Source organism: Zeus faber (assembly GCF_960531495.2).
Source record: "Zeus faber genome assembly, chromosome: 14".
Taxonomy (NCBI): domain Eukaryota; kingdom Metazoa; phylum Chordata; class Actinopteri; order Zeiformes; family Zeidae; genus Zeus; species Zeus faber.
The window spans coordinates 26,925,378-26,949,151 of record NC_137200.1 but is presented as its reverse complement, the minus strand read 5'-3'; the positions used below and the strand labels follow the sequence as shown (position 1 = coordinate 26,949,151).

The following is a 23,774-nucleotide window of genomic DNA, read 5'->3' as shown; positions in this document are numbered from 1 at the left end:
AACATTACATTCTGACAAAATCTTGCGCGTTTGATATCGGGTTGGGGGGGGGGCCCCGGGTCTCAAGGTGTTTCCAGTTCGGCAGCGCGGGCGCCTCATCGCTGCCACGCCCCGCGGCGCGCGAGAACCAACACGTACGCCGCTCGCGTAGAAGAGTCCGAAGACCAAACAAGCACCGACGTCAAGATTTCCACCGAGAGCAAAAAAAGGCGTCGAGCGAACGGGGAACGGGAAACGGACGCCCTCGCGGACTTTTAAGTCGGCGCCGTCTGCACTCCGACCGCAATCTGGCGAGTGGAGGACACCGGGTTTGATGTCATGGAAGCACAGTCATGGACACGGGCCGAGGGTTTCATGAAAGCTATGCACAGTATTTACACCAGACCAGAGAGAGGGAGGGAGGGAGAGAGAGAGAGGGAGAAAGAGAGAGAGAGCACGTCACCGCGGCGTCGCTTCTCAAGCCGCCGGCCCGCGGGCGGGGGACGGACGACGGGGGGGGGAGGCGGCGCGACGTCGTGGGAGGCGAGGCGAAAGCGTCGGCGGGCTCCGACCGGGGCACAACCCCAGAGTAAAGGTCACGGTTGCTGCCCGGAGTTATTTCATTCAGGAAAAAAATAAGCCACCCCAGAGTCCACGCTATAAACAAAAACATTCATCGAGAAGTGAAATCGGGACCTACCTATCACTGGGTTGCGTGCATTTCTGACAACCAGCGACTAACTACTACACACATACCGTCGCACGTCATTACGCGGCGCGGCTTCTCTCAGCGCCGCGCTATATACATGTTTTTTTTAACCCCCCCCCCCCCCCCCCAGCAAAAAAAAAATGAGGAAAAATAAATAAATAAAGGGGAGTCTTTTGTCGGGTAATTCTCACGCAGCCAATGGCGGCTGCGGCCCTCGCGGCTAAGGCCTAAAATGGGAGTCGGGGGCGACGCCCTCCCGGGGCGACGGGGCGGCACCGTCGGAGGCGGAGGGAGCGGCGGAGGGAGACGCTGGAGTGCGTCGGCCGCGGGGGGCGGGGGGGGGGGCGTCTACATGGATTCGCCCAGGGAGTCGTCGTCGTCCAGGGACAAGGGCAGGTAGAGGTCCTGCACGCCCACACACACACACACACACACACACACACACACACACACACACACACACCGGAAATAACATTCAGGCTTGAGCAGAGGATTCGGAAAGTACGAAACGCGGCATCCACCCCCCCCCCCCCCCCTTTCCCAACAGAGGTGGAGAATCCGGGTTCAGGGGGTAAAACTCCTCTCCGGTGTTTTGATCCAACCGTGTGCATTAGCTGATCGGCGCACGGCTGGGGCAAAAGACAGGGCAGGGGCTTCTGCTCCCTGGATCGGGAACTTTCCACCTGTGGGTTGCGTGGGGGGGGGGGGGGGGGGGGTGAGGTGATGGATGTGGTGTGCAGGGCGGGCGAGGTACCTTCTCCTTGCGGGCGAGCCCCGGGCTGTTGGGGTTGGAGGTGGAGGTTGGGGAATGCTTGGAAATTGGGGTGGAGAGCTGGCTGCTGGAGCCCGTCCCATTGGCTGAGCCGCAGAGATGAAGAGGAAGATGAGAGAGAGAGAGAGAGAGAGAGAATAAGAGGCCAGGAACAATTTGTTAGAAGAACAACAGCCAAGTGTACTGAAGAGGCGCAAATCTTCCGTCTTAATTTGAACGGTTCTAATTGATTCTTTTAGTGTTTATTATTTTAACTGCATTGTTCGTGTCCTTTTATTTTTAACTTGATTTAAAAAGGGGGAAAACTGCCTGTTTCCATATTTTCCAGACACTAAGTAAAATTGCGTGAATTAAGGATTAGGATTGTGGTTTAGAAAATAAATAATATAAATAAATAAATAAATATTCTGCGGGATAAGAGCAGTCTGTACTGAGCAGCCGGTGCTGGAGTGAAGTCATGGCTCCTTTCGCAGCGCAGACAGAGCCTGTGTCTGTGTCCTGGTCCAACTAGGCCTGTGTTTGTTCCTCCGCACTAGACAACGTTTTATCCACTCCCCCACGTGGTGCCAGGTTGCTAGGGTTTCTTCTGTGGGCCACCTTGCGCTTGAGTCCAAGAGAGACAAAAGTGTCGTTCTGTCTGTTCAGTGTTTTAAAAGCATTTTTCTTCCTTTTCTGCATCACCGATAAAAAGATTTCCGAGAACTTTGAGCCAGATGGCCGATGTAATTCTGCGCCAGCGGGAGTTGAAAGCTGTCCGCGCGAAGCTTTGTTGTGAGCTAACCCACATTTCCCCACTCACAATGACAGTTTTATCATTTATAAATTGATTTACACGCAAAAGAAAATTCACAGTTATTACCTCTGGTGTGCTCAAAGTACAGTCAAAGTACAGTACGCGTCCATTTTGGCGCCTGGCAAAGCACACTCGTCTTTTAAGCCGTTGTTCCTAAAAGTAAAGCATCCGTTCTGTGGAGTCTACGAGGAGGTTTTGGAAAGCCAGGGACGGGATCAGACACCAAAGAGAGGAGGTGTCCAACACGCCGTTTGGGAGAGACCAGATCCAACGGGATTCTAGAACAACTTGCGGATGTTGGGTTCGATTATCTGGTCTGGATCCACCTAAAACAATTTAACCTATATACATTTTATTTTTTATTTTTAACTTATAAAACCCTTGAAGTCGTTTTATCTTCCCCACCCTCACCCCATTATATTCCCAAATTTCACATCAAAAGTAAAGCCAAGATGAGGAAAAACAAATCCTGAGTGAGAATTTCTTTGCTCTACTTCCCAACCTTGACAAGAAAAATGGCCTTAGAAGTGTAAAATGGCAATATCGATCAATTCCAATGGAAAAAAAACCAAAAAAAAAACCCCAAAAAATAAAACTGAAAAAAGCAAAACATGCAGAAAAGAGATGAATATATAAAGCTTTTTTATTAGAAAACATTTGAAGAACACATAAGAACAAATCAGAATGAATCAGATTCAAACATGCAGTAACTCATAGCAACATACCAATTTGGTTGATAACATTCATGAAGAGCAGAGGAGAACACCTAAAAACAACAGACCGGGTTCTTTAAATGTGTCAGTGTTTGAAACGGGGGAACTTACGACAGCCGCAATCTTCCTTTCATAACATCTCCCCCGGTGGTATTCGCCCGCTTAACGCGGCGACCTCTCCAGCCGCACGGCAGACTGTTTGGTTAACGTTTAAAGTGGCCCAAACACGGAGCTCCCGGGGGCAAGCTCCCTGCTAACCGGAGCCCCCAAGCCAAAACTGCCACTTACCTAGGTCGCCAGCTGGCGCTCACTTACTTCAACCTTTGATGCATGAACGTATTATTTGCGGTTTATTCAAATTAGGACGACAATGCCGTGCATTGTCCGGGGATCTAACCAGGTTTACCATCACCGCGTACCATCGAATCGGCTCGTTTATCCGGGCTTTTCATTGTGAATATCTGCAAAATGTCGCAGATACTTGCAGCCAAATACATACTATGTCTTTGGCTCTAGTATTCTCTTCAGATTAGCCTTAGATAAACAAAGACAGACTTGGAGTGGGACCATTCTGCTTTGTGGGTGGTTACTGGGCTGAGTTTGGATATTTTTTTTTTTTTTTTTGGGGTGGGGGTTTGTGGCCAGAGGCACCAATGACCAGTCTGCCGCTGGCGCTTCAAGCCCAGACCGACAAAGACCCGAGAGTACCACACTTTGAACACCTGCTCAGACTTTCGTTTCGAACCTAGACAATAAAATTATAATTAGACATTTATAAAAAAAAAAAAAAAAAAAAAAAAAGTACAACAAAATAAATAAAAAGGGCACATGCACAAATGCAAAATATATTAAAAAAAATGCAAACATGCAAATAAAGGGTGACGAATATTACAATTTGTTGTTTTGGGATATGGACAGTTAAAGGTTAAGAAGGGGAGCGGATGGAACCTGCTTGTGCTCTGTTGGAGCTTCATTGAACTTACAGCTTATATATATGTAGGTTACCGCAGTCATGGCTAATCATTAATATGCAAAATATGTAGCATGTGCATTTTATTCCTATTTAAGTGTTAATGTTTAATCCTGTCTTTCCCCCCCCTTGTCAGTACAAGCTCTCCTGTTCTGTCGGCCGATCAGCCGGACTTGTGTTGTATCATTGTATCAACCGGCTTTTAACCGCTTTTCTGCTGTATTTGTGTTTTTTTTATTTTTCTTTTATATATAAACAGCCCATTTAATGGTCCTAGGGTTCCAGCGGCCCAGCGCAAACTCCCCCCGACACCGTCACACGGCGGTGGCTGAGGCTGGCTCAGATAATAGAGGGCTCACTCGATTCAGCCGGAGACTTGCAGCGCTGAATCGGGTCGCCGGACTTTCCCAAAACCTTCGGAGTCTTCGGCCCCTTCATCACCCTGCATTCTGTGGACGGACACACACACACACACACACACGCACACACACACACACACACACACACACACACAAATGATAACACCTGAAATGCATCGCAATACATGTAAAAAGACAAGGGGGCGGTTTGGCGGACACAGCTTAAACCAAATTTTAGAGTGAATCGCACTTTTAATCTGGACTGACTGCAATGGCCTCTCGCGGTTTAAAATAGGGTCAGACTTGCCCTGGTCCTGGTTTAAACTAGAATCACGGTTGCACATCTCCGCCGACCAGTCAGGTTGCAGTTGACATCCACGCCTGTCCAGATGCGTTTTGCGAGGTCACAGCTACTGCGACCGTCGACCACCAAATTGTAATCAGTTCATCCTCGAGTGGAAGCGGACGTTTGTGCCCGGTGTCACGAAATTCTCTCCAGGGGTCTCGGGATATGACTTTCGCGGGAACGGGAGGGACAACCCGAAAACCTGACGCCTCCGGCCATCGCGACGTTCTCAGATAAGTGGTTGTTCATAGACTCAGTCATTGATTTCTTCAGGGTGATTGAAAGGTCTTCATATACCCCTTGCCCCAATAACACCCGCCAGCATGCGGCATTTGTCACCAGTGGGAAAGGAAAATCCCAGGTTTTAGTCCCTGGTCAAATGATCCGGCAACAGAAGTGGGTGTCGAAGTTCCGGACATTGCCGTATAAATAGAGAGAAATATATCTGTGTCTCATGCCATCGTTTCGTATCCCATTTAGAATCCAAAATGCCAATCAGAAGTTACTGACTTTCTTTTGGGGGCCGTGAAATGTCGCGAGTGCGGTGATGGCGCCGCGGGGGGCACGGCGGTGAACCCCCACGCTCCCTGCCGGGCCCCGAGTCACTCCGGTGTCGCCCCGAGCCGCTCCCCGCCTCCGAAGGAGCATGGAGTATCCGTGCTGCTGGGGGCTCCGCGCCGCTCCCCCTGCGGTGCTGGGTCGTTCATGAACGATCCGGTTCTTTTGAACGCCGCAAAATATATATATATATATTTTTTTTTTCTTTCAAGTTTTACAGTTTTATGTCGTTTTGTTTAGGTTGCTGTCTCCTCCACTGTTTTATTTCAAATCACACTGGCGCCATGACACGCCCCTTTTCCGACATTTTCATGACGTCGGAAGTGACTCACCAGGAAAAAAAAAAAACCATAAAAAAAAACAACTGAATTTAACCTGGCAATGGGAAAGATGTCAATCGTCTGAGTCAGGTTGACTCGCTAATTTTGGTGTGAAAACAGTAATAGTGAACCTGTACAGAAAACCCAACTGCAGATATACAGTACAAGCCATGTGTCTGGTGATGGGACCTCAGTAAGAATCAGTGAAATGCAACAAAATGCAGGAGGGTTTTTTCCAGGCACAACGGCCAAATATTTTATGGCAGCAGAGGCTGATGGTGTTTTGTTTCCCCGGCATGCTCATTTGGGATCCCATTTTCAACAGACACAACAAAGAGAATTCACTTTCATAATTGCTCCATTGTTCTCTGTTGTATAGGTCACAGTCTTGTGCTTGAGACAATATAATTAGTATTTATCCTATTGCCTAACAGGGCTCTATCCAGTGTCATGGAGGGAATTCAGCGCTGGCGTGCAGCAGAGTTTTTTTTATTTTTGGCCGTTACAATAACCAGGCGAGGTAGAGCCCAGACATCTCTAACTTGCCCTCCCTCTTTCCCTGTCTGCCTACACCGTTGCAACTGCCAGAGCCCCCTCTCCCTCCCTCCCTCCCTCCCTCTATCAACAGTGGCCTCCATCTCATTCCTCTACTCTCTCGCTATTGCTAATTATACTATCTGTCCTCCCTCCGTCTCCTGGGACGCACACGCACACACACACACACACACACACACACACACACACACACACACACACACACACACACACACACACACACACACACACTTCTGGTGCGCCGTCGCAGCCGTACTTTTGAAAGGTTCTCAGACCGACGGCTTGTCTCGTCTGCTCAGTACACGCTCCGCTCAAAACCGCCTCTGGTGCATTTGTACATAATTCCGCTCGGCTTTCAAGCAAATTTTTTTTTTTTTAACTGTACAAACAAGCTCGCAGACATTCCCCGTGTGTTTATTCACAGTTTTGGGGGGGGGGGGGGGGGGGGGGGGGGGTATTCGAAGAACAAAGTGAAAAAAAAATTCACAACAGACTGAAATCTATTTTGGCACTGGAGCCAGCCGCGGTGCCGTGCTGGAAGGGTCTATAAGGAGTCGTAGAACAGACGGGGCCAGGGCCAGCTCGTTGCCGTTGGACTGCCCTGGACTTAACGATGCCAGTTATTTTGGATTCGCCCCACTGACCTTGGTTACTGTGGGCCCACTGAATCCACTTAAGGTCTACTTTCAATTGGGCAGTGAGTTGAAAGGAAGAAGCAAGAAACCGGATCATTGTACAGTAAGTACACACTGGCGGGGAGAGAGGAACGAGGAGGACGCCGACGCTGCGTGGGACAAATGAGCCCTTCATTACGGCGGTATATGGTTTCAAAGACGTTCCTATCAGCGGCGGACTGTGAGTGTTGGAGGTACAGCATAAAAAGCAAGAGGCATGGCAGTAGAACAAAATGGCAGTGGAATGTCCGCTTAAAAAAAACGGGGCTTTCACGTGGGGAGCAGAGCAGAGCTCCCCCCTCCTCACCATTATCAGCAGCACTACCACTATCAGCTGGCCTAAACCTATCAGCACCCAGATGAATGGCTCTTCCTCTACCTATTCCCATCCCCACTGCTGGCTGCAGATAACAGTCTGCAGTCTCCTCTCCCTCCCACTCACTGTGCCTCGCCGTGGTCTCCTCCCACCCCCATCCCCCCTCCCTCCCACCCTCTCCCTGTCACAGACACTGTATATTTTCTCTTTACTAGACACACACCTTGAGCTTAGCAGGCTTCAGGAACATCTAATCCGACATCTTGCAGATACATTCAATTGGGGGAAAAGACCAAAGTGAGACACTTTAATAGGCTTGCGACAAATAAAGAATTGTCTTCTCCTTCTAAGGAGACAAGCTCTGAAGTGCTTATTGCTCAGTCTTCAAGGACGCATCCATTTTACAGACATCACGGACTCGGAAGTCAAAAACAACCAGAATCGCACCTTTCTGGATAACAAATCTAGATCTTTTGTATGTCTAAATTTACAATCTAATGTCAAACAAAGTTGCGTCACCATTATCTTATGCCACTTAACACAGAAATTACACTTAAAGTCACACAGGATTTAAAAAAAAAAAAACTTAAATAGTATAAAAATACGTAGACAATGATATTGACCGGTCTTAACAGACTGTGATCAATTCATAACTGGAAAATACTGGCATGGGTTGGAGGAGGGTGCAGCAATTGGTCATGTTCATCATGTTCCCAGTAGCAAGTTTCTGCCACAAGGTGGCGTCATCCAACTCCCCTGCCATTACAATCTGTACTTGGTGTATTGTGAGATGAGGTGTCAGCAAAGGGGAGTTACCGTTCACATCCAGAGAGAAGTCATCCTGGGCGTAGCGGAATTTCTCTGGTCCGCATGCAATAAAAACGTCGTCTTCACCAAAGAAATCTTGAAGGCAGGTGACCTGTGGAGTCGAAAGATATGTGTATAATATATTTTATATACGGTTATAAATTGTATCAAATTATTTGATATAAATTGCAGTATAAAAAATAAAAGAAACGTTGCCGAGTTCCCCCCCCCCCCCCCCCCCCCCAATCTCATGCCCTTCACCTCTTATCAGAGATCAATTTAATCACATATAAGAGACAAAGGGTAATATAGTAACCAAACCCAGGAGCTTGCACGCCCCAAGGAGGCATGTTTAATCAGAATTCATAGTAAAATGTAGTACATCTACAATGCTGATTCAGGACTGATTAAAAAAAATGATGCTTCCAGTTCATTTAATTGTAGTGAAGAGATTATGTTAATTGTGCTCAGTGTACGGCTCGACAAAATGTCCACGGTTCACTCACAAAACGTCCATGATAACTACAAATAGTATTGGATAAGAAGCTTCAAACAGAGCTCTGAGACAGCTTCAGGCAGACTCCCACAACAGAAGAGGGACAACACCCCAAAGGCACCTTCTGCCGCGGTAACTGCAGTCACGGGAAAAATATAATAAATACTGATCAAGACAGGATCCACAAGACCTACCAAATTACAAGAATTATCCATTGCAACTCTGCACATGTGGTCTAGAGACTTCAATGGGAGGGTGACAAAAGTGTTTCACAAACAGGGGACACGCTGGATCCATACCCTGAAGGCCACCACTTTCCTAGGACTAATAGGAGACACAGATTCCTCCCCATGAGAATATGGGGATTCAGAGGTTAGAGTTTTTAAATTGCGGCTTTTTAACCTAAAACAAAAAAAAAAAAAAACCGAGTGAGTGCCTGGTGTGACATTCTCGTGTTCGCTTTCGTACGAAGTCCACCCCACCAGCATCTCCAGATTGATTTAATGCAGTTAAACATAGTGTTGTTTTTATCTAGCTTCAGGAAGTAGGTCAGGTATGTGTTATACTTGACACGTCAACATGGCTTTAAGCTAAAGGCTACCAGATAAAAACACAGATACAAACAGACAAGACGGTGTAATAATGTTACACCTTTATCTGTAATGCCTAAATGATTCAGCTCAGATCAGACCGGCTTCTCCGGGGCCTTTTCCATCTACAGCAGCTGTTGACACAATATGGCCCACTTAGTGGACAGATGTCTCTGGACACACCTTCTTCCCCTTAGCTCTCCAATGATGTGGCCCTGCTACAGATTATAGAAGCCCCTATTCTTTAGTTCTTCTTTCAGACCAGAGGAGGCTGGAACAGTTTCAATTTCACGGCAAGGGTCGTTACGCACCTTCCCGGCACCTGTTTTAGATTTTAATATCTAGGATACGCAGCCCATATTCTGTCATATACCGCATGAACAGCAGTCGACAAATTTCTCCAGCATGTTGAGGAAAACAAATAAAGAGGAAACACTGAGAAGGACTCTTGTGTTTCCGTGCCGTCCAAAGGCCATGCCCCAAAGTTTATGCTTCATTGGGAAACCTGCCAGAATAGTCGGGATGCGTCTCAGTTTCCTTTGTGACACACATCCAAACTATGAGCTGCAGATAATTCTGGAGTACCCCACCCCAGCAGCAGCTGCCATGTTGGTTTTCTGTACCTCTAGATAAGCTAAATGTGATGTGGTGACGGGCTGGCGTGGCATCTAACAGCTGTACTCTTTCTGCGTCCCATAACATTCTCTTCTATAGCAAAGGAAGAGGACAAATTAAACAACGAAGCTTGGGGAAGAGTACCCCAACTCCGGGGACAAAATGCTAATGTGTCACACAAACAGTGTCATCGCTTTGGAGCTTGACCTATTAGGTTTGAGATGTTTTACGTGTTTCCCTCCTGGTTTTAAACAGAATATTTAAAAGTAAATAGCTGGGGAATACGCCTTGGGGGTGAGATGGAGAGTATGAACGACGGCCCCTCTATTTGTAGGTGGCGAGCCGATGAACATGCATGGTGTCCAGATGGGGGATGAGTGGGAGGGATGGTGTGGAGTGTCTCTGATCAGCTTGTTAAATAATCCTAATCTTCCAGTAGAGGTTGATAGCCATTATAAACCGATTTTGGCCTGAGATCCGTCCAAGACTGGCGGACATGTTGCTCAAAATCAGCTCTGCGCTGAATTCACTCGGATAGAACGCAAAAGGTCACGGCAACTTTCAAATGGCTGCAGCAAGGAAAGGGCAGGGCAGCCTGAGAATGTTTGGACGTAGGTAAAAATGCATCATCTCTCCTCGCTGTCTAAAAAGGTCAGCCCACTGTGGCGCCCGGAGGCACGTGGCCGCCAGCTTAAAAGAGGGGAGGGGAGGAAAATAAGAAATAAAAAAAATGGGAATTTACCTTTAAGATGCTTCAAGAGCACCTACAGTATATATCTGAATCTGTTCCACAATCCTACTCCCAACCTTCATAGTCTGATATCCCTCTCTCTCCCTCCACCATCTTTCTCTTCCTCCCTCAGTCTGTCTGTCTGTCTGTCTGTATGTGGTAGAGAGAGGGGGGGGGGGGGCTTCCCCTCAGACTCCAGGTGCCCGCCACCCCCTGTCCCCCCCCCCCCCCGTCCAACCAAGCCCATTCCTAATCTCTGCCTCACCAGCTGTCAGGACCACATGACCCCCGCAAAACCACCAGCACCACCAGCAGCTATGCAGTGACCCAAAACCACAACTGAATTATTAAGAGTTTTCTTTTGCCTCAATTCTAGCCCGCACCCTTCAAACAGGGTGATAGCGGCAGATTTGGGAACACAGTCGCGCAGAGGTCTGTTCCTTCTGCATGCACATAAGGCCCTGATAAAAGATCAGCTTACGCCAACCAAATAGGACCCTCTCCATCTACTGACTTGGTCCATTTAGACTATTCTGTTTTTACTTTTCAGTCACTTCTACTGGCAAAGGGTTTCATGGTCAGGCCATAGGCGGTAGGTGACATCCATAGGTGTCTCTGCATATTATCCTGCACACAGTCCTGTTAATTGATTCTGCACTAGAGCAATTTTCTTTTATGATGAATACTTCCAAGTGTAACTAAGAAAACAAATGGGCAGCCAGTTATTAAATTAACACATTTTGTCAAAAGTTGTCGGTTATGATCAATAAAACAGCTTCAGTGAACTAGGGTTCTTCTTTGTTTATCAATTTGTGTTATCATGGAGCTAAGGCTGCGATTATAAGGCTGCGATTATATGGCTGAGATTAGACTATATAAGAGTTTGAGTTATGTACATGGGAGTACAGAGCGACCCTGATAACACCCATTTGATTTGAGTTTTCTTTTTCAACGTGTGTAGCTAGAATCAAAGCTACTGAGCTGTGTGATATAAAGAGTGTAAAGAAAAAAAAAAAATTCTTTATGAAAGCCCCAAGGCAACACCGACCCCATCCCCTCCACTCTATACTATCATGATCAATAGGGTGGTCTCTGCACAAAACTGTTCAAACTCAGCTCCCCAAAATAAACACCATTACTCATACCAAGTCCGGAAAGCAGATACAACCCACCTTGCTACATTACTCACAGAGACTCAGCAAGACTGGTAACGCTCCAGTCCGTGGCTGGAAACCATTTCCTAAAGGGAACCGCAGCGAGGGGGTCCATTTTGTGAGAGTATTTTGCAGACTAATCATGCTTGGAAATTTCAATGCATATTCAACAGATAGGAGAGGAGGAAACATAGTAGTAGTAAAAAGGTAGCTGCGAGGAAACTCAAATTGCCTCAGGCTCAACACCATTTCCACTCCCTTTGCCGACAATTTTTTTTTTCCCCAAAATTGACCCACGTTTATAGGATAGGGTCCTGGCCTACCAGCTTCTATTTTACCAGAGTATGGCGCACCGGATACAGTTTGTTCACAGATGAGCCGGTCCGGCCGCGCTATTTGCACCGTCATGGAGACCAGCTGGCGCCTGATGTTGCTGCACCCCCCCCCCCCCACCATGTCTGTCCCACCCCCGCCACACACTCAAAGGGATAAAGACTTCCATTTGGCATAGTGATGCGGCCTCGAGCTTATTACATTTTATTTCCACCTCTTTGGGGGCCTGTTTGTACTCACTTGTTGATGTGGTACACATGCAGCGTGGAGGAATAACGGGGACAAGAGGGGGAAACGGGTGCTAACGCAGCGGGAGTGGATGCATTTTAGCTGACGGGTGCGTTTGAGACGCTTCATTACGTGAGCCACACCTTTCTGGGATCCTGTCATCATGTCTGCCATAGCGATGCGTGTCTGTGCAGTGAGTGAACTGTGCTGGTGGTGGGGGGGATGGGGGGGCAAATCGGGGGGACCGAATGTAAAGAGCACACTCAGCGTATTAAAGCCATTGTCAGAGACAGAGTCCATCACGGCAGAGCTTATTGCCATGACAACTGCCTCCACTGCCAGGCAAGGCACAAGAGCACTGAGCACGAGAGAGAGGACAGGGGTTTTTCCACTCCCATTATGGACGTATTCATACATGATGAAGCCCCGATTCCATGTTCACGTACTTGTGATTTACTATTCTTTTCCAGCAGATTTCTATGAGAAGTGAGTCCCTTTTACAATGAATTGCAATATTTTGTTGCCTTTGTATAGCATTGTGACCTTGTGGTTGAAGCACAAGTGGTGGAAAAATATAGTACACTATCTCAGGTGGTTCAGCCTCAATAAATGGACTTAAAATACTACCACATTTTAGTTGAAGCTCTAAATTATATAAAAAATAAAAAATAAAAAAAAAAGTGTAGTGCTTCTTTGGAGAGGATTCAGAAAAACATGCAAGTGAAACATCAGAATTTGATTTGAGCACAACCCCCATACTCGAATGACATCAGAATTTAATTTGCATTCATTTGGCCGAGTCCCTTCCCACATGTTCAAATGATAAACTAGCACCGGAGCTACAGTGCGAAACAAAAAGCAGTTCCAGGAAATGGCCATTTAGACATGTTCTCTCCAACACGTTGCATTTGGAGTTGTTGAGGACAGCGGTAAATGAAGAAATTCTGCAGTATAATTATTCCCAGTCACTGAATACAAGAATCATCCTAATTTGCTTTAAGAATAGAAAATGTCTGCTGAATGAACCCACCCCACCCTTTTTCGACTGAGTTGAAAAGGAAAATGGGCGTGATTTTTTTTTTTTTTTTTTTCTTCCTCTTCCCCTTTACTCCCCCCACTAACAAAAAAGAGAGGAGGGGAGGTAGTCTGCAGAGCTCCAAAGCATGGCAGTGTTCAAAAAATTCTAAAAGCAAATATGACAAGAGGCCATTTCATAAACGCTCAAAAATTGCTTCTAAATAGCTTAGAAGCCCCCCCCCCCACCACATTTCTTTCTCTAACCCCCCACCCTGCAGCGAAACACATACACACCATGAGGGCCGTCACCCCTCCCTCCAATTAACACACACAGAAACAAGCAGATGACAATTGATTTCCAATAGGATCAAATAAATAACTCTGAAGCAAAATACAGGATGTGGTGACTGACAGACCGGTCCACGCCAGCTGGGCTCTCTTTGTGCCTGGGATGTGGTTTCCTAGCAACCGGTCCCAGCAGCTAGCGCTACGGAATGGGAAGGAGGAGGAACGGTGCAGAGTCAGGGAGGGGCGGAGGAGGCACTGCATCAATATAGCCTCCACCATATCACCTCCACCGCGGAGCAGCTGCAGTTTGCAGCCTCTGCACACAAAGAGCCCCCCCTCAAAAAAAAAAAAAAAAGCCAGAGAACATTTCTCACAGTTCAGTCTATTACAATGAAAATGAACCCATGACTGAACTCAGATCAGATCTGGGTAAACTGGTTAAGGTGAAATTTAATGCATTTTCTAAAGTACAGGGCTTTAATAAAGCTGTGTGAAATACCGTCTAATGATGCCTTCCTTTATCCCCACTTTCAAGGTATGAAAAACATTACGCCACCAACAAGGACTGCTCATATAAATACTTTTATAAAATATTGTCTGAACCCCGGTATGATGAAATCAAAGTCAAGATAATCTAGCCTTGTAGTTTTCAAATATATGAGGGCCCAGCAGCTTGTGACCTCAACCACCCAATAACAAAATTCCATGAACAATGACAATGGAGAGAAGTGAGAGAGAATGAGAAATACTCCGGCATATGTCTTTAGCCCCCAGTCCTCCTGTCATTAATCATGAAATAAGAGAGGTCCCTCCACAAGGATCACTGATCATTTAGCCATACTGTATAGAGAGGTAAGAGAAAAGGCCGTGTACCAGATTTAGAAGTTCATATACACATGCTAATTGTCAGAAACACGTTTTTTTCCCTTCTCAATTTCCACGTGTTGTGTGTGTGTGTGTGTGTGTGTGTGTGAGACTACTACGGCTGGGTATTGGTAATCGATACCTTTAAGGGATCGACCGAAATAACCAAGTAGTATCAAAACTTCTCCAGTCAAACGATACCCGCATTCGATCCTTTTTGTACCCAGGTCTAGAAAACGCTGACTGTTGGTATGGTTTTACTCGTAGCTAATCACCGCAAGCGTTTCATTTTTCAATTTAATGAGACGTCAAGGCGTGTGAGTGGCTCACTACTGCAGCGGCAGCTACAACAGTCTGTTAAAGGACGGGTTCCCAATTTTTAAACAGTCGGGTAAAACAACATCAGGTGTCCATATGAACAGGGAGAGAGGTTTTCCTCGCTATGATCCTTCCTCCTGTACTGGCTATTTGTTTAAAATTATACTGTACTATACACCACTGTACAGTAATTTGGTATTTCGATAAACGATTCCAAAGTGTATTTGTGTAATATTCATTTGGAGCGGGAGGAGTGGCATTACACTACTAAATGCTTCCTTTCACATGGTGGGCATAAAAAGTAGTTAAAAAAAAAAGGTATAGAATGAAGTACCTTATTGGTTTGACGTTTTCACACACACACACACACACACACACACACACACACACACACACACACACACACACACACACACACACACACACACACACACACACACACACACACACACACACAGTATATAAAAAACGTGAAACCAATAGGGTACTTCATTCAATACCTTTATATATCAGAACCTTAAACTCAAACAGTACAGAAAATCAGTATTTCATATTTATCTGCAAAGTCATTCTTTCTGACAATCTCATGGCGTATGCCGCCCCCCTAAAAAAAACCCCAATAATAATAAAACATACAGCGTAGTAAGGACTCCCCGGCACCTGTCCAGCAGACGCCGTGACAACTGTCCAGGCGGTTAACCCTAATGCTTCTGCTATTCCCTCATGACAACACCCTGAATAAAACATGGCGTCCTTTTAGCGCAGCCCTTTCAACCGGTTGCAGAGACGCTGACTTTTAGCGACAGCTTAGACCCTCAATTAGACCGGGAAAAATCCCTGACTAGACATCTTTTTTTACGTGACTCTGAATCCACCGTTCTTTGCATTCTTCCATCATTCTAGACATTAGTTGTTGAAGGGATGATGGCGTAATGATTCTGGCTACATCTTATGGTTAACTGTTACACATTAATTGAATATTTATTTTTTTGTGATATATCTTGACCGGACTGTGCCGCTCCATGTACAGTTTAAAATGCCATCTTTTGGTATCACTTGGCCATCTGGCGACAAGGATATCGCAGAGGTGGTATGCAGTCCCCCTCCTCAACATTTCCCAATCCCCTACTGTTTCCTCTCACGGGCTCTGAATCGTGTATGGCTAAAACAGCCCGTGGCCACTGAACTGGACGCGTGACAGGGTGGTCAAGGTTACTCGGGACACTCCACCGTTTGTCTTTTAGTGTTCTAGTAGGCTACGGCGATCACAGGAACGGCTTGTTTCAGCACATCCACAATGTGGACTGTGCAGATCACAGAGCAGGAAGGAAAGTCAGTGTCCCACCACATTGTCACAGACTCACAGATTTCAAACACACGCTCCTTTAATTCTCACGACTCACGACCGTCTTGCTGCAAAATCTTCACTTGCACGACAGCTCTCTCAGAATATTTGAGCCCATTTCCGGTAAGGCCAGCGACAACTGGCCAGACCATATACTCCTGAAGTTGGTACAGCTGACTTTGCGACCGTCAGACAAAGCGGGTTTCTTTCATTTGAATTTGTTAAGGCTCTCCAACCCCCGCTTTGATGCGTCTGAGAGAGCAGAGACTACAAAGCAGGACTGTTCTCGGGCACATGTGAACCAAAACTACCATACATGGGAAAAGGTACACACCTTTAATAGTGTTGGTGATGTGCACGTTAAGACAAACAATGGGGTCTTTCACGTCCCATTCCACTCCTCACGAAACAAAATGCACCATCTTCCTTGGATTAACAACAGGTAATAATGTAGAAGGAACAAACGACAATATAGGGCTTGGTCCTGTGTGCACTGTGAACGACGTGGCTGGAAGATTGTGCTTGCCTGGATGGATCAAGAGTCACATACTGTAGAGGGAAAGTTACCAGTGGCCTAAAAACACAAATACTGATGGACAGGATAATGATGACAGGAGAATTATTTTTGAAAGAAATGTGTTGTGTGAGAGGATGAAAGTTAGATAAAAGATTTGATACAATGGAGGTAACTGGATACAGAGGCTGGTTTTTAGGTTGTGTCATCATTGATTGATGGTGAGAGTCAACAATGTGTTCTGCAACCAGCCTCCATTATGAGTACGGTTGTATTCCTCTTTCGTATATCAAAGTCAATCATTTGCTTGCCTTCTTTGATCCTGACGATATCTGGCTTTGCAGACTTGAATGTATGAATGTTCTGAATCCTGACCACAAAAGCTAATTTCCTCCTGAACCTCATCTGTCCATAACCTTCCCTGGGGAAGAGGACCAATTCATGTTTTCCGGATTATGGCGTCTAAGTGTGCAAAGCCAATAGTGCACTTAGTAACATCAGCAAGTTTTAAATTTGCATTTGCATGTTCCTCTGTACTTTCCACGTGGCCTTCACCTGACCTGAGATAATTGAGTCATCAGAGCACTGTGCTCGGGCTGGCACCTACCTGCTTTCCATCCAGCGTGTAAATCCTCTTGACCACGCCGCTTTCCAGCTTGATGGCCTCCGTGATATCAGTGAGCACCTGCTCGAAGGAGTGCGCCGTTTTCTTGTTGAGCAGCACGCGCACAGCTTTGCGCGGCTTCACGCCACTGCGCATCACCGTCACCAGCTTGGGCCGAACAAAGTCCTTGCCCTCTTTGGCCTCGCTGGCGGCCTTGGCGGCCAGTGACTGCATGTTCTTCTGGTTGGCCGAGGCCTTCACGTTCACAGACCAGTTGGGGTTCACGTTCTTCGTGTAGTCGACCTTTTTGTAGAAGTTCTCTGAGGCACAGACGTAGCTTTCCCCTGAACCGGCAGAAAGAAAGAGGTTCAGAGCATCAAACTAAACAAACACTTTGACATTTGAGAACAATGACAGTGACCAAGTCATTGAGAAAAAATATTTACATCCAGAGGAATTAGAGCTGTTAGAAATATCTGTACCAGTGGGAGCAATGGTTTCTCGGATTTCACATAATGGAAAATCACATTTTTGGGATTTGATTTGGCAAAGAGTTGGCTAAAAATATATTTCACTGTATTCATTGAGCAAATTTATGAGAAAATGTTATACAAGAAGCTAAAATACCTGGAATATGAATCCCAGGTATAGAAAAGATAATGTTCTGCCAAAGCTTGTAGGTGCATGCATGTGTTTTAAGTGGAAAAGTAGGCCATTTACGTTTAGAGGTTTTCCCATGAGAGAGGAGTGCAGATCTCAGTTTCCTTCATTACATTAGAACATGATTGTCATAACAATACAAAAGAGGAATATTTTAACGCTTGTACAAATGCAATTTTTTCCTTTAGGTGTACAGTATAGTGACAGCTCTTTTTCCAAATGAATAACAGGCGCCCCAGGTTAGAATTATCATAGTAGTCTAAACTCTTCACCAAGTCTAGACTGCCAGGTTAATCTAGACATTTAACGAGGATTCCTCTTAGAAGATATTATTAAGGTAGTAGGGCAATTGGTTAAGACTTGGAGGGATATAGTTAAGCCTTTCTAAGCAGTATCAGCCGTACTGACAACACACCACCAGTGACTAAAATTGAAGGAATACATTGGCAAAAGCACACATTCACCTTTTCCACACACTTAACTAAATATTTAAATTTTCAATGACAAATTTTCCACCAGCCTTCCTTCAAGACCCCGCTGAACTTGCTCAGGGAGGAACAACCAGGTAAGGGTAGTGGAGATTAAGGATGGACAAACTAGATTTTGTTAGTGGGAGATTCCAGAGGGTATCCATTAGGCCAAATGTAGTGCAATGATGGTACCAATTTAATAGGAAGGAAGAAAAAAAAACAGCCTTTACAGTGCAGAACAAAATGGAGTAATTAATTATGCCCCAGAGGGAGAAGGACCTCTACAGAGCCACATACTGCACCACTACAGTACAGACACATCTAATCCTCCTCTTCCTCCAAAGTCACTCTGTCCACTAAAGTGCACCTTTTAATCACCCACCCTTTATCCTCTAAATACTTCAAACTGAAGCAATAAGTTCTTCATTTGAAATATATATACACAAATAATAATTCTGGGCCTATCTATTGTTTGACTCACATTATGGAAGCTCACGTCTACCAACTTGCCCCACTTTCCTGGAAGAATATAATGCTGCTCTCCGGCAAATCAGGACGAAATTTTTGTTGTGGCAAGACAAATGCCCATAACTGAAATCATACTGTAAATTTTATGCAATCTGAAGGTCCTTCATTGTTTACGAAGTGCTGAGAGAAGGATGCAGCGTGGAAACTGGAACTAAAACTATATTGCAGATGCTTCTGCTGTTCAGATTAGAAGTTCATACATCATAAGAAGAGATTACACAAGTCTAGACCAAACAGATAAAACTGGTAATCTTGGAGTACAAGGGGACGGCGATTTAAAACTGGGCTGTAATATCTTAAGAGTGATCACACACATTTGAATCAATCTGGAACCTCGCGTTTCATCTTCACTGACATTGCACGAAACGAAAGATCTACCGTGCAGCTCCATCAGGCTTCCCTCGCCATACGCTTACCTTCCTCTAGCTCCTCCATGGCGGAGATCTTTTGTGCCCCATCGATGGTGAAGATGAAGCGGACTCCCTGTGGCAGGTTGATGTGATCAGAAAGTGAGCGTGTGAGATCGGCCAGAAGAGCGTCAAAGGTGCGAAAGCGGTCACAGGCAATGGCGTACACAATGCCCTTAAAGTAGCGGTCTCCATTGCGGTAGAACCGCACCTTTCTGGCCTTCTTTTCATTGGTGAGGGCCTGGAGGGTGCGTGTACGGTACAAGCTGCAGTGGGCACTATGGGTGGGGCTTGGCAGTCCGTTCATACGCCCACCACGGGCAGCGCGGGATGCCTTGTCTCGCTCGTCAAAATGTCCAAAGTCCAGCTCCATGATGCCCGATGTTAAGGTTTCTGGCAGATGTGTGATGGGTCCGGAGTGTCTGGCAAAAGAATGTTACAATCAGGAGTTAATTTACCATTTCAGGTCACGATTGGGACACAGATATTCCCCTCTTTTTTCTGTTATTTAACCTTTATTTCACCAGGTCTCCTTGGAATTTAGAATCTCCTGAGCAAGACAACTGGCCAAGACGGTGGCAATAAGTCATAAATAGTCATAAATGACACTGCAACATCAATGTTAATCAAAACCAGCAACAAACAGGAACATGCAAGTAAATAAAAAAAATCCCTATTGGCTCAGAAGGAAAGAATGGGAATCATTTCGGGATATAAAAGGACTATAAAGAGGCCATCCCATTGAGCTGTGTTTTTAGTTAGCACGTAAATTGTCTGAATCTGAAATCAGAAAAGCAACAGAATGAATGATTTCAAAAATTATTTCTGGTGCAACAAAGCAAAGAAGACTCTCCTTGCCTTAAAACAAGAGCAATTACAAAAAGAGGTTTCAGATCTTCATGTTGTAAAATGCCAATTGTACGCAAAAATATTTAACTTATAAATAAAAAACTTGCTGATTTTCAACAACAAAAGTCTATATAGCAACTGCTTGACAGAACCCTTAACTCAGTGGCAACACCATAGGTCCCTGAACCTTGTTGTTTCATGAAGTGAGCACCACTTGGGATGTTAAAATTGTTTACAAGAATTATCCTGATGACTATGTCTTTCATTGTCATATTTAAATAATTAGAAGGGCATAAGTGTGATTCACAGGAGAAATTAAACAAAAATGAGGCATATGTCAGACATAGTGAGAGGCGCATGGTTTGCAATTGACAATGCAGGCATTGTTTCATTAAATATTATGGACTGACTAATGCCAACTCTGATTAATGAAGAATATGCCATTTGTCTCGGTGGTGACGGTTGTGGTGGTGGTGGGGGTGGGGGGGGGGGTGTTTTGGGATATGCAACTATACTAGCTGTCAATATTCCCTGTGAATACTTCAAAGTCCTGATCCATAAGTTAAATGTATTTTCTAGCATATTCATAGCCACAAAGTCGGCTTTATACCAAAAACAGCCAAATGATCATACCTGTGGCTTGACTTCTGATATTTCAATAGAAATACATTTCGAAATCATTCTACTTTCATAATGTCAGCATACGAATAATGGATATTGGATGGGAAAAGTGGCAACAGTTCATCTTCTATAGATCTTCCAAAGCAGATTTAAAGTCAAGTGACAATCACAGTTAAACTTAAAGGAATATGGAGCAAAAATAAAAAATAAAACCTAGGCTAGTGACAATCAACGTATATATATATATATATATATATATATGTGTGTGTATCACAAAGAGGTTTGTAGGAAACAATGAATCAAAACAGCACCTAATTGCACCCATGATCAGACAATGATATAGAATCACCTCCTTTCAGGACACTGAAACCCTCCAGTCTATGAATAGCCACTCAATTGGATTTCTAGGTGTTAGATCAGCGCTTGTCAGTTTGATTATCACCAAGGACTAAATCCCTGCTGCAGAATAAGTAATGTAGAAGCAATCTGTCAAAGGGTATAGCTCAATTGGGGGGGGTGCTAAGTAATGCCAACACTGGTGTTTTATACCGGGACAGTCGACGGCAAAACTGGGATGAGGGTGTCAAACTCTGATAATGGAATGACTGCACCACCTGCAGTTTATATGAGCTGAAAGGAGAGAAAAAATCCCCACCACTTCGATATAGCCTTTTAAAGCATTAATCCGTTCCCTCAAATGTCTTGTAAATCCCAAAGTATTTCACAAATATTTCTGCTAGTAAACGGTATGGAGGCTGCTTGCGTGGCCTTCCGGTCGTACCAAGTTATGCTGAGGGGTTCATTGAGTCAGCGAACTGGCAGAAGAATAGCGTTCCCAATTAAAGGCTGACCAGTTCCTGTTTGATCCAGCGAGTGACCGGCCACGCCTTAGTCCTCAATAGCCGCAAAAAGTCATGTAACTGAAGCTTTACATTAGACACCCAAACACACCCACAGACGCACAAAGGAGGACACAAAATGCAAAGAAGTGGAATTGTCTGAATCCAACAAAAGTCCTGCTCCAGTGACCCATCACCAATTTACAGAAGACAATTTTTTTTTGTAGATATTTACTCAAATACTGTATTTCAGTACAATTGTAGTATCTCTACTTCCAAATCTTTTTCTTTTTACTCCACAGATTTTTTCTGTAACGCATGCTAGTATTGTTTATTTTTACCAAAATACTTTTTAGTGCAAGAAATACAATCAGTTCGTAAAGAGGTTTGAATTTAAGTTCGATCCTGCCAACAAGCCAAACAAAACTGGAGCATCGACACTTACTGAAATACAAGGTCCTTTTGGAGTACTTTTCCTTGCGATACTCAAGTACATTTCATATAAAATAGCCAAGTACTTTAATCCGAGTAGAATTTTGAATGGGGGACTTTTTGCTTTTGCCAAAGGCCTGTTTGAGTGGGGGTATTCAACATTTACTTCACTACAGGAAATTGGAATATTTTCCCCACCACTAATAAAAGGTAAAAATGAAGCCAATATGTGCATCAGGAATACACAATACGAAGCCTCTTGGTGAGAGAAATTCATTCACTCTGCCGATGAAAAACCCAGTGTATGCAAAACAAAGACCTGCTTGCCACATGGCTTGAACCCAAACAGTCAGACTTAAAAGGACTACACAGTTCGCAAGCAAGCCCATAACCATCCTTGAATTCATGGTAGCAAATAACTACAATTGTTTAGTATTTGTCATTTTCAGTGTCTCTGTTTTCATTCAACGCATGCCAATTTGACTTCTGGAAAAAAAAAAAAAAAAAGGTGAAACTAAAAACTAAATCAGAACAAAGAAATCTGAAATAAATCTGATTTACGAGGCCGATTGGCATTCTTGGACACTGCCCACTGAAAAAAAACAAAAAACAAAGCCTGAAAGAAACATTTTCTCTGCACGTATCTCAATGGATTCGGGCCTTTCAAGGCGCACGTGCTAATCCACAGCTCTGACAGGGTTTTTATTTTATTATGACAAGCTGGTCTTCAGGGGTGGGACCTCTGCGGAGTGCTGTGCTCCTCAGCTGACAAAGGCCAGCTCTGAATCCCATCTGCTCCAATAATGGGCCGAGCTAATAGTGACCGTTCCCCACTGGAGCATCAACCAGGACAGTCCATTGTCTGGGAGAGCCTTAAAAAAGTGACATCACCCTCCCAGTGCTACAGCACTATTTGCTTTTTTATGATTATTGTTATGATTATTATTATTGCCACACAGAAATACATGACACAACAAAGTTAATTTTTGGAATTCGAGTAATCGTATCATGCTGCTTTCTTTATGTCCTACAATATTAGATGGATTAAAAAAAAAAAAACCCTCACTTTCAGCGTTGACTTGCTGTTCATGTTCATTAAGTGACAACATGCGCAGGCAAACTTAACTGTCGTGCAAAAAGGAAAAATAAAACGCCGTAAAGCCAAAGGCATGGCACCCAACCGAGGCCCAGACACCACAGCATTTCCATGATGGGCTTTCATGCCGAGCTGCTTGTGTGTCACCCACACACACACACACACACGCACAGCTACACAGATACACACACCTACACACACACCTACACAACTACACCCACACCCACACCCACACACACAGCTACACAACTACACACGCAGCCCAATGGCCAACGGCCACATTTCTGTCCAATGTTCTTTCCTCCTTCTTGCCTTAATCAGAAATTCACTCCCGTCAGACCCAAATACGAAGTGAAAGTTTCACAAACATCACACTTCTCATTTACTAATTAAAAAAAAAAAAACAATTTACAAAGAAAATAACTATGACATGAAGTGAGGAAAACCAGCGCGTTGTGCGTTAGTAGCGGTATCACAAACGGAGGTGTGTGTGTGGGTGTGTGTGTGTGGGTGTGTGTGTGTGGGTGTGTGTGTGTGTGTGTGGGTGTGGGTGTGGGTGTGTGTGGGTGTGGGTGTGAGCGTGTGCGCATCTCCCCGCACGCCCTCCGACAGGTTAACAGCGGAAAATAACTTCCACGACACCCCGCGCTACTCCTGCGTCCGGGGAGAGCGGGGTCCAAACGCGGCGTCCGCGTTGGCCGCGGGAACGGGAACCGCGTCGCGGGGGAGGGAGGTGGTGGGAGGGGGGTCCCGGCGGCGGCGGCGGCGGCGGCGGCGACTCACCTGCGTCGGGTACGCTGCGGCTGCTGGCTGCGCGCTGAGGGGGGAGGCGGGAACCGGGAAGGCAGGCTGGCGCTGCCTTTGTCTGCTTCGGAGTGAACGCGAGCGCCGCCGCCGCCGCCTTC

At 45.3% G+C, this 23,774-nt stretch overlaps 1 protein-coding gene across 1 annotated transcript; it reads right to left on the bottom strand.

Annotated features, from left to right (window-relative positions):
• Positions 1 to 898: 898 nt before the first annotated feature.
• LOC307239812 (neuronal migration protein doublecortin-like) lies at positions 899 to 23,774 on the bottom strand. The gene is made up of 7 exons (XM_080013382.1): positions 23,653 to 23,774; positions 19,042 to 19,454; positions 16,971 to 17,311; positions 7,881 to 7,983; positions 4,296 to 4,385; positions 1,443 to 1,546; positions 899 to 1,093 (listed from the first exon to the last, which is right to left on the bottom strand). The coding sequence occupies exons 2-7, from the start codon at positions 19,403 to 19,405 to the stop codon at positions 1,037 to 1,039; spliced, it is 1,059 nt and encodes a 352-aa protein (XP_079869508.1). The 5' UTR covers positions 19,406 to 19,454; positions 23,653 to 23,774; the 3' UTR covers positions 899 to 1,036.